We start from the raw sequence: 13,385 nt of genomic DNA on the forward strand, positions 1-13,385 counted from the left end.
GGTGATGTTTTGTAAACTTAATGATGGTATAACAATAATTCTTTTTTGTATCTCTATATATTTTATTGTTTTACTGAGTGATTAGAGGTCAAATAACTGTTTACGAATAATAGTTTCTTGTTGGGAAACAATTATAGCTGCGTAAAGCCAAATATGAAAAATTTGCTAAAAAATTATCATTTTTGAGCTTAAAATCCTATTTTTTCATTTCCTGCGTAAAAATCACTACATATATTGGATTATATGGTCCCGATATGAATTTGATGTTCCATCATGATCATTTTGATACCTCATTTGTCTACTTCGGTTGAAAAATGTTAATGCTATGACTATTTTTCAATTGTTAGTGAAATTCGAGATGGCGGCCATCTTGATGACGTCATAACCGGAGCTTATACAATGTTAACATTGTTTTTTTTGTCGGTGTTGTTTTTTACTGATTGATAAGAGGTCAAATAACTGATTAGAAATAATAGTTTGCTGTTGACAAAATTTTTGCTGCGTCAAGCCAAATATGAAAAATTTGCTAAAAAATTACCATTTTTGAGCTTAAAATCCGATTTTTTCATTTCCTGCGTAGAAAAATAACTACATATATTGGAATATATGGTCCTGATATGTATTTGTTGTTCTATTGTGGTCATTTTGATGCCTCATTTGTCTTCTTCGGTTGAAAAATGTCAATGTTATGACTATTTTTCAATCTTTAGTGAAATACGAGATGGCGGCCATCTTGATGACGTCATAACCGGAAGTTCATCCCAGTTTATACAATGTTACCTCTCGATTTCGTTATCAGTGGGTCATAAGGCTTCAGAAAAACCTTGGTTCGTTAAGTTGTGGGGGGGGGGGGGTGCACGTAGACCCCCCCTAGATCCCGGCCTATATAGGCAAGGTCAGACCATGACTTGCAGTTTATCAAGAACTTATCTCATTATAACAAGATAGCTATCTCATTATAACCGCCTGATGACAAATTTCAAAGACAGTCGAAAATGGATAACTTCTGTTTTAGGCTATTGGAAACAAATAAAACGACAAAACATGTTGGCAAGTGCTTTTTTACATTAGCAGTTACCATGACAATCACCACAAATGTGGGTACAACTACAGTTTAATAAAGCAGTTAACCATGTCGGATGATATGGGCCGTCGTAATAATCAACCTGACACGGACGTAGGTTGAAGCTGCAAAAGTAGCAATTCGGGTAGACAATACGGCCCAGATCCACCGTTGTTGATGCAAATTCAATTCATTCACCTTTTTGCGGTGAAATCCGTCTACACTGGGCTCAAAGCAATCTCAGGATGCTCGGAAAAAAATTCTGAGAACGCTCTCATTGAATGAAGTTTGCTTTAAGACAAATCATGTGTAGTTTAATGTTTACGTTATTCCTCGGTAAACCTTTATAGATGGGTAAGATGCTGTCATCAAATAATCTGCTTATACAGTGTATCTGGCTGCCGACTCCTTTCCCATTCATGCAGAATAAGACTGTGTGTAACACGAAGGCCTATTTGACCATTTTTACGGCATCATGGTTACTCTGCTTACAACTTTCAGACTCATACAATTCATTGACTATACGGGCAAGCAGTGGTTATGTTACACTACCTCAAATAAGCTTGAGGCTCCCGCGAGTTCAGTCTGATCATGTTGTTGTTTGTGTAATATATAGTTTGCAAATCGGCAGACAACTTCGTCTCTATCAATGACGGACACCACTTCGGCACTGCGCTGGAAACTGAACACATAACTCCTATTATATCAAGGAGCTAAAGGTAAAACCTTCAATATCTCCGTCATAGTTACAAAAAATGCTATAATGATCAATTGAAAGCCAAAAAAACTACAACAGGCTCTAGCAAGCATACTTTACACATATGACTGTCGGTCATTTCGAGCAGGCTATGGTTTGTGATTATCTATGCTAAGCTCTAATTTAATACATAGTATTTTCTTGTGGCAATCTTACTCAAGATCTGCTGCAAGTTATACTAATTCAATTACTTATCTGCCAGTATAATCAACACAGCATACACAGTTATAAGACAGGCTGTTCACATAGCGTAACTTGGTATCTATACAGAAAAATAATATAACTTATACAGAATTTTTCGTACCAATATCCAACTAAAAACTATTGTAAACGGTTTATATATAAAATTCCATATATTTACTGGTAAATAATTACCTTACCGTAAAAGTTGTCCTTTTACAGTCTTGTTCAATTCCGGTTCCATCTTTAGCTAATTCAAACAATGTAATACCTTTTATAATACTGCCTCACATAATAATATCATAATGTTCTTCTATACATAAAACAGCCTAATGTATAAATATTTCTACCACAATATTTAACTCTCAGGGTATCAAATAAACAGTGCAGCTGTTGATTAACAATTTCAATCACACGTGGTATAAACGTTTTGCGCATTCTTTAGAGTCACGTCATAATTTGTCAACGTCATCAACAATCGAATGACGTTATACTATGTTGTGATCGCCGGTGACGTCCAAACTGGTGTTGGAAAGCGTGTGTCGTGGTCGTTGTGTCAAAAATACGTGACTTGTTCATGCGGGGTGTAAAATCGACATGAAATACTAATAATGTGTGTAACACATTTTGATGGACAGGATTTCACTGATGAGTTTAGTAGATTAAACGAGTCTGAAACGGACTTAACTAGATTACAATAGCCTGCTGATTATTTGGCGGGAGGAGACGGCACCATGCCATGCGCATGCTTTTATATAGTCCAACAATGACTTTTATATTATTGAAGCTACTATGAAAAATTAAACTCAATAAAACGTTAAATGAATAACATTTCATCTTAAATATATATTACCAATTAGAAAAATGGGAAATGAAAAATATTACTACACCCTATTTGCAACAGCAAATACAGGTTACCTTATCCTCACCGTATTTCTATCGGCTAAAAGCGAATATCATTGTGGTAGAAACAGGTCACACAACTCGTGGATGTTAAATATTGAATTTCTCCCACACTCGTAAGTTATAAAGTTACTCGTGTAGAATAAATTCAATATTCAACAACCACTCATTGTGTAAACTCTATTTACACAATATAATCTTATAATTAATTAACTTTATACCGTAATTTACATTGTATATACATTTTCTCTCGATATAAATACGCTACAACATAATGCAAACGGCCAGAAAGTGATTTTCAGTCAAGTAAACAATTTTATCGGACATACTGACCAGGATGATTAAATACTGACCGCGCAGATATTTATCAATTCCTACGACGGATATTAAGTGGAAAGTTTTATAGCTTGTGATAGATATGATATGACATCGTGTAATCTTTTCTGCAGTTATAGTGTTTATTTTTGCAACAATGAGACACCACAAAAATATTATATATAGGAAAAGGAATCGGAAAACATGAACATGCATTTACCTTCGTCGCGAAGATGATAAATGGGAATGCACAATTTCTAGTTATTTACCTTATTCTAATATTTCATACTAATTGATAAGTTCATGTGTTTTGTGATTTTGTGATATATCTTGATATTTCAGACTTGCAATGGGTCATCAGAATTGTGAAGAAGAGAGACATGAAGACTTTCGAAACTTTTGAAAAATCACCACCACTTGGTATGTCCTTTCCTCGCATACTTCAAATCGTAGCTGTGTGTGGATCGCCGGAAATGGTCGAATGTATGGCAAAATGGCAAGAAACCGAATGGGATAGTGATTGTGAAATATGTGAACTGCTATTGGTAGAAGAGTTGAAAGGACTTGAGGTAAAAACTGCCACGGCGTTATATCTGGCTGCATTTCTAGATAGAACGGAGATGGTCTGTTCGCTGGTAACATACTCTAGTGAAAATAACATGGGATTTTGCTTTCGAACATTAAAGCTTAGTGAACCAACTGAAAAAGTTTTCATGATGGACCTAGCCGAAAAAATCAAATTGAAGCATTTTGACATTCAGCCCGCAACTGTCATTCCAGGGCATCGCATGGATAAATGCAGGGGACGCACTCGGGTTTACATTGTATATTCAGTGCTAGTGGTAAAGGCTTCTACTTACGAGCTTGAGGATCTCGGTCATGTTATGCTTGTTAATCCGTACAAAATAACACAGGAGGTCGATGATGACGCCAGAGAAAGGATGTCAGTATCGAACGAAGAAACAAACCGAGCACAGAAAGCACTGTCAAAACATCGTCAAAAACTTTGGACAGAACACAGCAATTTAAATATCATCAGAATTGCTCGATTCAAGCACCAGAATCACGGGAAAGGCATCATAGAAAAGACGTGTATTGAACTTTTTTGCAGCACAAAAGGAGTCGTGCCCCTTGGAGAACAAGAGTTTCCAAAAAGGTTGGATATTGGAAACGGCGACTTCCTAGATGTTAATGTTCGTGAGGGTTATTTCAGATATGGAGCGTATGATACGTTGCCGAGCTCTTCCTATCACCCAACTCTTAAAATGGGTTGCAATGTCGGGAGATCGACACCCGAGTATGACCAAGGGCATATCCTGCAATCTGTTGGTGGCACACTCGGGCCATTCGTTAGGTATGGTAGCGAAATCGGTTTCCTAAGCTGTGCACACGTATTCTTTAATATCAAAAATCCAGCACAACCGTTGGACTACTACTTCAATGGCCGCGATAAAATAAAAGTGGTGCAGCCGTCCTTAGATACCCCCGGAAACCACGGGATACCGATACCGTGTGGATATGTACATAGAGCCATTTTTAATCCTCAGCTGAATCCTAGCGTTGATGTAACTGTCGTTGAGTTAAGGAACAGGATCCCAAATCATGGCCGATTTGCTAATAATAGCAGAAACAGTTACAAAAAAGCAGGTAAGTTCTCATTTAGGGATTACTTAATTCTAATCCATATCATTCCCTGAATCTTTAAAATGTTATTATACTCATAATGAGGCACTACAAGCGTATTGTATAGCCAGAAAATCGTTCGATTTTCAGGGGCAATCATTCTAAAATTACGATAGAATGGTAGAAGCCCCTAAATGAAGATGCATATCCATATTATTATCCTTTCTGTATGTCCATTACTCAACATAATTATCACGGCCAATTTCTAACAATAAAGAATAACCATTTGCAATATTTTATTACTACTAGATCTTGATTTTAATTGACAGGGTTTGATGAACTTCCCGAGTTTAACAACGGATGGTTAGAGACTAACGTCCGGAATATTGCAGCATCACAAACAGTGTTTAAGTTTGGAAGCGTCAGTGACGTGACCAGAGGTGTCCTTGACGTGTCTGGTTGTGATGTCAGACCACTGTCCACTATACTCGGACTACCCAGGAACACCGGAGCGGCCCATATGATCAACCAATATCAAGTGTTCGGCGTCTACCCAAGTTTAAGTTTTTTCCTAGAAGGGGATTCCGGATCAGCTGTGTTCATGAAGGAACCGGTCAGAGGGGAGCTGGTCTGTATAGGAATGGCTATAGGTCATACTAATGTTGACATCAATAAATTTCCATCGACAGTCGTTACACCTATCGGTGCGATTTTAAATGCTCTTGGTCCACAATATACGTTAGCATCATTTCCGTGAACTCCGATTTGATATCAAAATTTTAAATGCTCTTGGACCAAATTCTACATTAGCATCATTTCAATGCTCTTGTCCCACAATATACATTAGCATTCCTTCCGTGGATACCGATGTGATGATATCTAAATTCAATCCATTTGACATGCATGTAGAGGTTGCCACTGACAAAGAAAGCATCATGGAAGTCGTTGAAGGTGAACATTTAAATAACACAATGGATACAATCATTACATGTACATGTATCAGTATATTGGTTTGTGTGCTAATATTAGAAAAAATCAAGGTATCATGCATTAATTGAACTTTATTTTACTGAGCTACACTGTTATTTATCATGTTTCTAGCTATTCTTGATAATGTTGATTGTATCGTCCGGGTTTTGGCTTGTTTCCTTGTTCTACGTATATATGTATATTTGTCCATAATGCCTAATGCCTATAAATCGCTTCTTCGGTTTTACTTGGACATAACTATATTGATCAAAAGTGTGTAAACATAATGCCTAAGCTTTTTATTACAGTTGACATTAAATTTATAAAAAATACGTATTTCTGTTACCTAATTATTATGTCATCATGTTTACTGGTGTCTACAACAGGTGCTACAAAGTCGTTATGCTGGTAAATGGAGATATCATGTTATCGTCAGCCAAGCTTAGCTCATTTAAGGACTGTTAGGTAAACGTGACCCAACCACCTGGACCTGGCAACTGCAACGCGTGGAACTCATGCTTGCAACCTAATTTGATTGATCGCCAAACCTTGAACGAATGGCGTATTTTCTCTGAACTCATACTACTATTTGAATTTTCATAACTACTTGTGAATAAATAACGTATATTGACATATTAACGAAATTGTAATAAAATCATATAGCTGTTTCTTACTATCCTATCAACCACTGAGGTCATTTATGGACTACTTCTGCTGTGGTCAGTGTTTCCGGAGAACGTATTATATCTGATGGCGGAAACTCTCATTTATTTATACACGTAACACAATTAAAGTATTACATCTTGTATGTTATGTTATTAAATGTCTCGACTAGAATAATACAAGAAGTCCTAATGATTCATTACAGGAGCTCATATAAAGTGTTGATAAGAGAAGTGCGTTTTATAAACACTAGAGAATAGAATATATTTTACATTTAGACACGTACAATTTAATCCTACGTACAGGCAAACGTTTGTAGATATATAGTTTAAAATACAACAAATAGTCATTATTTGTTTCATCATCATTAACAAATGCCTTCAGCGATGCATCAATCTGGATTCATGGTAAAAGTTTAAATTGCAAGTTAAGTGTAAACTTTGTCTCATTGGAATACCACAAGAATTAGTCATATGAAAGGCCATGATCTAATTGACAGCAAGTGATTGGTAGTTAAAATCATGCACACAGCTAGATAACACTTTTATATTAAGATATAATTTATGTATTGGAATTATTATTATTTTTTTTTATTTGTGTTTAGGATAGGTTAATCAGATCTATGCAGTATCTACAGCCGTCTGAGAATAGCTATACATGTTTTATATATACATTTATTTTATGTATCTAAGAATTTCTATTACAATTGTTGATATGTAAGGATAATTATGTTGAATGTTAAATTCTATATAACTTCGATGGTAACCATATTGAAAATAACATAAAGATCATCTGTCGCGTACCATAACCGTGTAATTTACGCAAGGGAGAAATTGATGGGAGAAATGTACGCGAGACAAAAAGTTAAATTAATCGAAATCGAAAGTGATAACATCATGAAATGTAAATCGAGCAATCAAACACTCACGAATATATCTACGTTTTCATTATATTTGAAAATGTCATTACCATAGTTGTATTTCCTTACTTTACTGTTTGAAAGTTGCCAACTACGAAAGAAAGGATACCGCATGTTATCCAGCATAGAATCCATACAAAAAATTGGAATATTTATCTTGTAAGGGATGTCAATTTGAGATCAGCGGAATGGTAGTCTATGTGTCGTTTGGCGTGTTTACATAGAATGAACGTGTAATCATGGTTAAATTGTAAATAATTAACAGCACACGTCGAAAGACAAATGCTTTTATCTAACTGACTATATTATCGGATGGTAAACATATGTGATATAAGATTGTATACGAAAAAAGTTAGTTTGAATTAAGCGTATCACTTGCTACGATAGCCGCCATATTGGATCGTGACTAAGCAAGCGGTCAGAGTTTTATTATTATTATTCGTTATATTTCTATCTCTGTAAACTCACGATCAATCTTGTGATTTAATTTAGTGGTAGTCAAGAAAATACAACTGCTATTTATCAAACTATATGTGTTCAATACGTACTTGTGGTGTACAACGGTCAATTTTAATCAGAGATTTTTTAAGAATTCAGAGGCTTGAAATGATATTTTGTGTATTAACTGAACATTTTTAATCGTTTTACCCTATGTATAGCCTTGCCTCCAGTTCTTCCATATACATGTATGGAAAGTGAACGGCCAGAAGGTGTATACGGCGGAGCGATCACTATGTTCTTTTAACATCTCCTTCCGCCGGCAGTTGTCTCCGTCTCACATTTAGTATGGAAGTTTTCTCCCTTATATCGATTATATGATAGTTTGCATAACTTATGATATGAAAAATCTATTCTTTAAAGAAGACTACCTTTCCGAAACGGCTTTTAATGTTTATTTAAAACGGTAATGTAAAACGAGAATAATGATTTGGTAGAGTCGCAAAAGTTATTGATTACATTTATTATCGCCTTCTGAAAAAAGAATTAGAATAAATTAATAATAAATATCATAACGCGGGTCGTAGTATACATCCCGTCGCCGTCCTATTATTGTGCGTAAGTTGACTCACCGAGCCAGACGACAAAGCAGTGAAATGAATCCCTATTACCATACATTACGAAGTTAAACTTTTGTTTGGTGTTGTAAGTTAGCGTTAGCGCGTCATGTTGAAATATCTGTACAAAAAATGCAGTTTACACACCAGTAAACAACAAACAATAAAAATTATTCCTTATATTTACATTTCGACCGACCATTTCATTTAAATTAAGTGTTCAAATAAAGTAAAACTCAATGTTATACGATTGTTGGAACAGCCGGTCAATTGATGGAATCCCGGAACAGCTGGCTTCAATTTGGCGGGGAATGTTGTCAAATTCAGAGAGAACACAAAATATAGTTCCACATTATCTTTATCTTTTTTCATTCCATTTACACAATATTTGTTAATTTTCTTATTTACTGATATGGATGCGCATTCACACTACTTGCGGAAGTCAGTGTTCCGGTGTGTGTATTCTTGCACGGCAACCACTGTGTTTACGCAAGTGTAAACGATTTCGCAGTTAGTAAGGTTATATAGCAAAGAGAAAACGGAAATGTAAATATTTTTTTTATAAACTACTAACTAAATCAACATTATAATGTTGTCGTGATTGCTGCTATTGCGTCTTATTTATCACTTTATTGTTTCTTTATAAAAAGACAAGTCATATCATATTATAACAAGGAGTTTAACTTTCTACTTCAATAATTGTACATTCGTTCTCGCTACCATTTGTAACTTCTATATTCTGGCAAAGCCTCTAATAGAGTGATTGAGGGTGTGATTACACATTGTGACTCTGTAACTGGAGAACCAGAAGTATATGTTTGAAGTTGTGTCGAGGCGTTGAGTTATTCTTTCAAATAATTGGCTAATCAGATGATCTGTGATCCTACTGTAAACCATCTTTCTTTCGCAGCTGTTAATTTTCGCGATTTCCATTTCAAAACAAGTTCGTAAAGATGAATATTCTCGGATTTAACCATTGAATGATATTTCCTATCAAACAGATGATGTAGATATTAATTCGCGGAGATAAACTTTCGCGAGTTTACTTGGATCTCGAAATTCGCGAAAGTAAATCGCACATGAATAAAAGTTGGTTTACAGTAACCAAATTATTCCGAAGTTGCTTATTACAGAGTTATCTGCACTTGCGGGTAGGTATTGATTTTGACATCATGTGTTTGAGATCGTCACGTCATGCGTTTCGGAGAAAACGACGTGAATTGTGCTCACAAAATAATGACGTAACAATCGATACCTACCCGCAAGGGAGCTAACTCTGTAATATGCAAAGACGGAATAATAAGACTTGAGTGAGGAACTCTCAAGTAGAGACGAGGAAGAAATTCGTTTCAGTCTCTTTACATTAGAATGAAATTTTCTATATTACAATATATAAATACGTAAAACATCTGAATACACTGCCATGCATTCATAAAAAACATTTTCGTGCTGATTTAATTAGAGTGTAATATTCTCTGTGTTGTTGCATGTATATGCCATATAGTTCTATGTAAATACACGTACAGCATTTGTAAAACATTTTAATTTCTAAAAATAGTAACGCAAATTTACTTACAAAAGTATTTCAGTTTCATTTAAATCAATATTAGATATAAATAGATCTAATAAGATTATCTTATTTTTTTGGTCTGATATCATGAAATAACGGTACCTCCATAATTTTGTCCGACATAATTCTCGAAAACAATTGAACATATCTGAATGAAAATGTGTATAAGTGTCGACCCTTAATTTCCCAAATCGTCAAGCAATATGGCCGCCATTCCCTGGCTTTTCATTTTGACATCGTCTGATCTCAGCGAATATAAGTGGTTTTGAGGGATACCGAACACATTGAGAGAAACAGCATTTCAAAGACAGACATTAAGACCGTCAAATATATGGAGAAAGAGGTAATAAATCATTATTCAAATAAAAGGGTAGTAGAAGAGATCCCCGAAGATCGTTTAATGTACATCTGTCGTATGGAAAACTATGTGATGTTTTGTGATTAATTAATTTAATCTCATTAAATGACGTATATGACTTCATTACATTACTTGATCTAGTGCTGTGAAAAAAAGACAATACAATGACAGGGTGATCCTCGATCTTACAAATATTGTTACGCCCTTCCTAACGCTAGGAAAGACCCAATGGGTGCTTAACTAATTGCAAGCTTAATTGCAAGATGGTAACTTTTCAGTCAATTTCAAATTTTAAATCGTTTGATATTTGATATCGCGGACTAAAGGGTACATAATGTACATGTAAATGGATAAGTACGGTTGTTTTGGCTGAAAAAATCGAAACCAACAGCCCAAACACAGGACGGTGCTAAGGTAATAATACTGTCTAGCGTAGGGAATCAGAAAGAAAATCAAAATGAACTAATAGGCACACAAACCGGTTAACGAGGCATGTTTTGCGAAAGTTTAAGAACAGAATTGAAGTAAATGCTGAAATAAAGGTTTACTGGTTTTGTACAACTTGAACTCTTTTCATGTAGCATGCTTAACAAATCCTTTATAACGATTCCTTTTTAAAATCATCTATAGTATGTAACATATAATTGTAAAAACTTCCTTATTTTGAAGTATAGATAGTGATAAGAATTCCATTTTTTGTCTATGACTTCATTAACTCAAAAGATATTGAGAATAATGCTTATAATTTAATTAAGATAACTCAGAGAAGTAATAAATACGCTTTCATCTCCGTATTTTTATGCATTTATAGAAATCAGTCTGTGACTCACTGATATTTATATTACACATTAAAGTATATAGTTGTTTAATGCCTTATCAGTCAACAGTGAAAACTCTTTTTTCCACTTTTTCCAATAGGCAACAACATCCCTTGTTTGTGCTAAACACCACAAACTGACTGGCGGCAAGCTCTGTTCACTCAATGAAATAACATAACAAGGATATTGCGAATCCATTGCTCATCTCTATATAAAAGTTTCATACTAATTATTACCATTCAAAGCAAGTATTCAATAAAATAAGGTTTTACAAAAAAGGTTATAATTGAAGGCGCGGCTTTATAATTGATAGTTGCTACAAAGCTTCATATATAACTAATTACACAAATATATGACAATCAAGCACTAGACAGAACTAGGGCGTACCGCCACAAATTGGCACAACAGAAGTAACTTATGATAAATATCCAGCAATGTAATAGCATAGGCAGATACATCAACAGGGGACCAACAACTACAAATTAACTTACATTAAGGATTATTTGCCAATCCCTATGGACGAATGTGAACTTTAAAGGCATCCCTTTTCCAACGACCCAGAGATCGGAATTAGGAATCAGAAAGATCTAATGAATTTACTGCAAAGGAGGCTCCCCTAACTATGAAGGACAGTGACACGCTGGGTGACGACTGATTGTTCCTTTATTATCCTCCGGCGCAACCTTTGATGTAGCTTGCGGATGCAAGGCTTATATTTTTGCTTTCTGAAGCGAGCCGTCATTTTATGAAATGCATTTTTCTTTCATGGAAATTTACGACATTTCTTCTCAATACTCCATGCTAAAAAACAAGGATTAGACATCGTGAAATTTATTAAGCTTCACATTGATGTTCCTTTTGAATCAAAAAGACAAGTATTTGTTGAGAAAAATGTTTTTTTTTATTCCCAGTTCATAGACGTTCCACACGGTGTTTAGAAGTGTAAAGAGAAAGTGACAAATCCTTTTAATTATAAATCCTTAAAATACATCTTTGTTAGTTTTGTATAGTGACAATATCAAACATATCCCACAATCCACCTGATATCCAGTGACATCACCCATGTACTATTTTTAGATATGTGTAATATAACCTAGAGGGAATTTCATCTGGTGGAACCCCTTCGTGACGTTATGACGGCACTAAACAATGACGTGACGTCAGGTTGCGATGACGTCGTGACAAAATGGCGACCTCCACTGGATTTTTTAATAGATATTTTGACAATGAGATTTTTCGAAATGTAGGTTTATCTAATACTTATAACAAAATGTTTTCTCTAATTTTGAAGCATAGTTTGCCTTCTATGATAACTAATTAAAGCATACTTATATAGCTTGAATGCGTTTCTTGCTAACATTTCGTATCAAACCATGGCTAACTTTCATGTGAGATTAATTCATTATTGATGGTGTGATGCCCAACTTTAAAGACATACATGTTATTTAATATTTTATTTGTTTTGCCAGTTTTTCCTATTTCGGGTTGATGTTAATTTCATTGCATTTTCTAATCAAAATTTATTAATCTTAAATTATAATTATATATACATCTTTAACATTATCTTTTGCTTTATCTAAAATACGTTTTAGGGCATATATGAAAATTAATCATACCACACATTTGAGTTACTCTATAAATAAAACATACCTTGAATTAATCAAGTATTTAGAAAACCTTTTTTATTTCTGCTTTAAGAATTGACCTGAATATATTGTGCCTGTGCACAGATTTTGGTGTTTACATTAATTGCCTTTGTCGCCATGGCCTGTACAATGAACATTGTCGAAATATAAAGTCATGATAACCTGATTCATTCCCCATTATAATAGAGATGGAAATTAATTGCAATGATCTATTAGCATTATAATGATATATACTCACAACAATGTATCACCTCTATGTATCTACTATTTGTAACTAATACCCGTTAAAGTATCCCACACATGCATACCACTAATGCTGTAAACTAGCATACTTGATTGAAAACCCGTCGTGTGTGTAGTGAGAGGAAAACACAAAAGAGCTATTTAAAACACCCAAAACATTACCTGTTGATATTGACTACAGAGTGTCTGTCGTCGATCGTCAATTATTGCCCGTATACACATTCAAATCTCAAATTATACTTCCTCCTCATTTTCTATTCATCATATATGGTGCATATGCAAACACCTCAAACTGTACTCACT

At 34.7% G+C, this 13,385-nt stretch overlaps 1 protein-coding gene across 1 annotated transcript; it reads left to right on the plus strand.

Moving 5' to 3' along the window:
* The first annotated feature begins 3,500 nt into the window (after positions 1–3,500).
* Positions 3,501–9,243, plus strand: LOC138317217 (uncharacterized). Its single transcript, XM_069258768.1, has 2 exons — positions 3,501–4,865; positions 5,171–9,243. The coding sequence occupies exons 1-2, from the start codon at positions 3,599–3,601 to the stop codon at positions 5,596–5,598; spliced, it is 1,695 nt and encodes a 564-aa protein (XP_069114869.1). The 5' UTR covers positions 3,501–3,598; the 3' UTR covers positions 5,599–9,243.
* Positions 9,244–13,385: the final 4,142 nt, after the last annotated feature.

Source organism: Argopecten irradians, chromosome 3 (genome assembly GCF_041381155.1).
Source record: "Argopecten irradians isolate NY chromosome 3, Ai_NY, whole genome shotgun sequence".
Taxonomy (NCBI): Eukaryota; Metazoa; Mollusca; class Bivalvia; order Pectinida; family Pectinidae; genus Argopecten; species Argopecten irradians.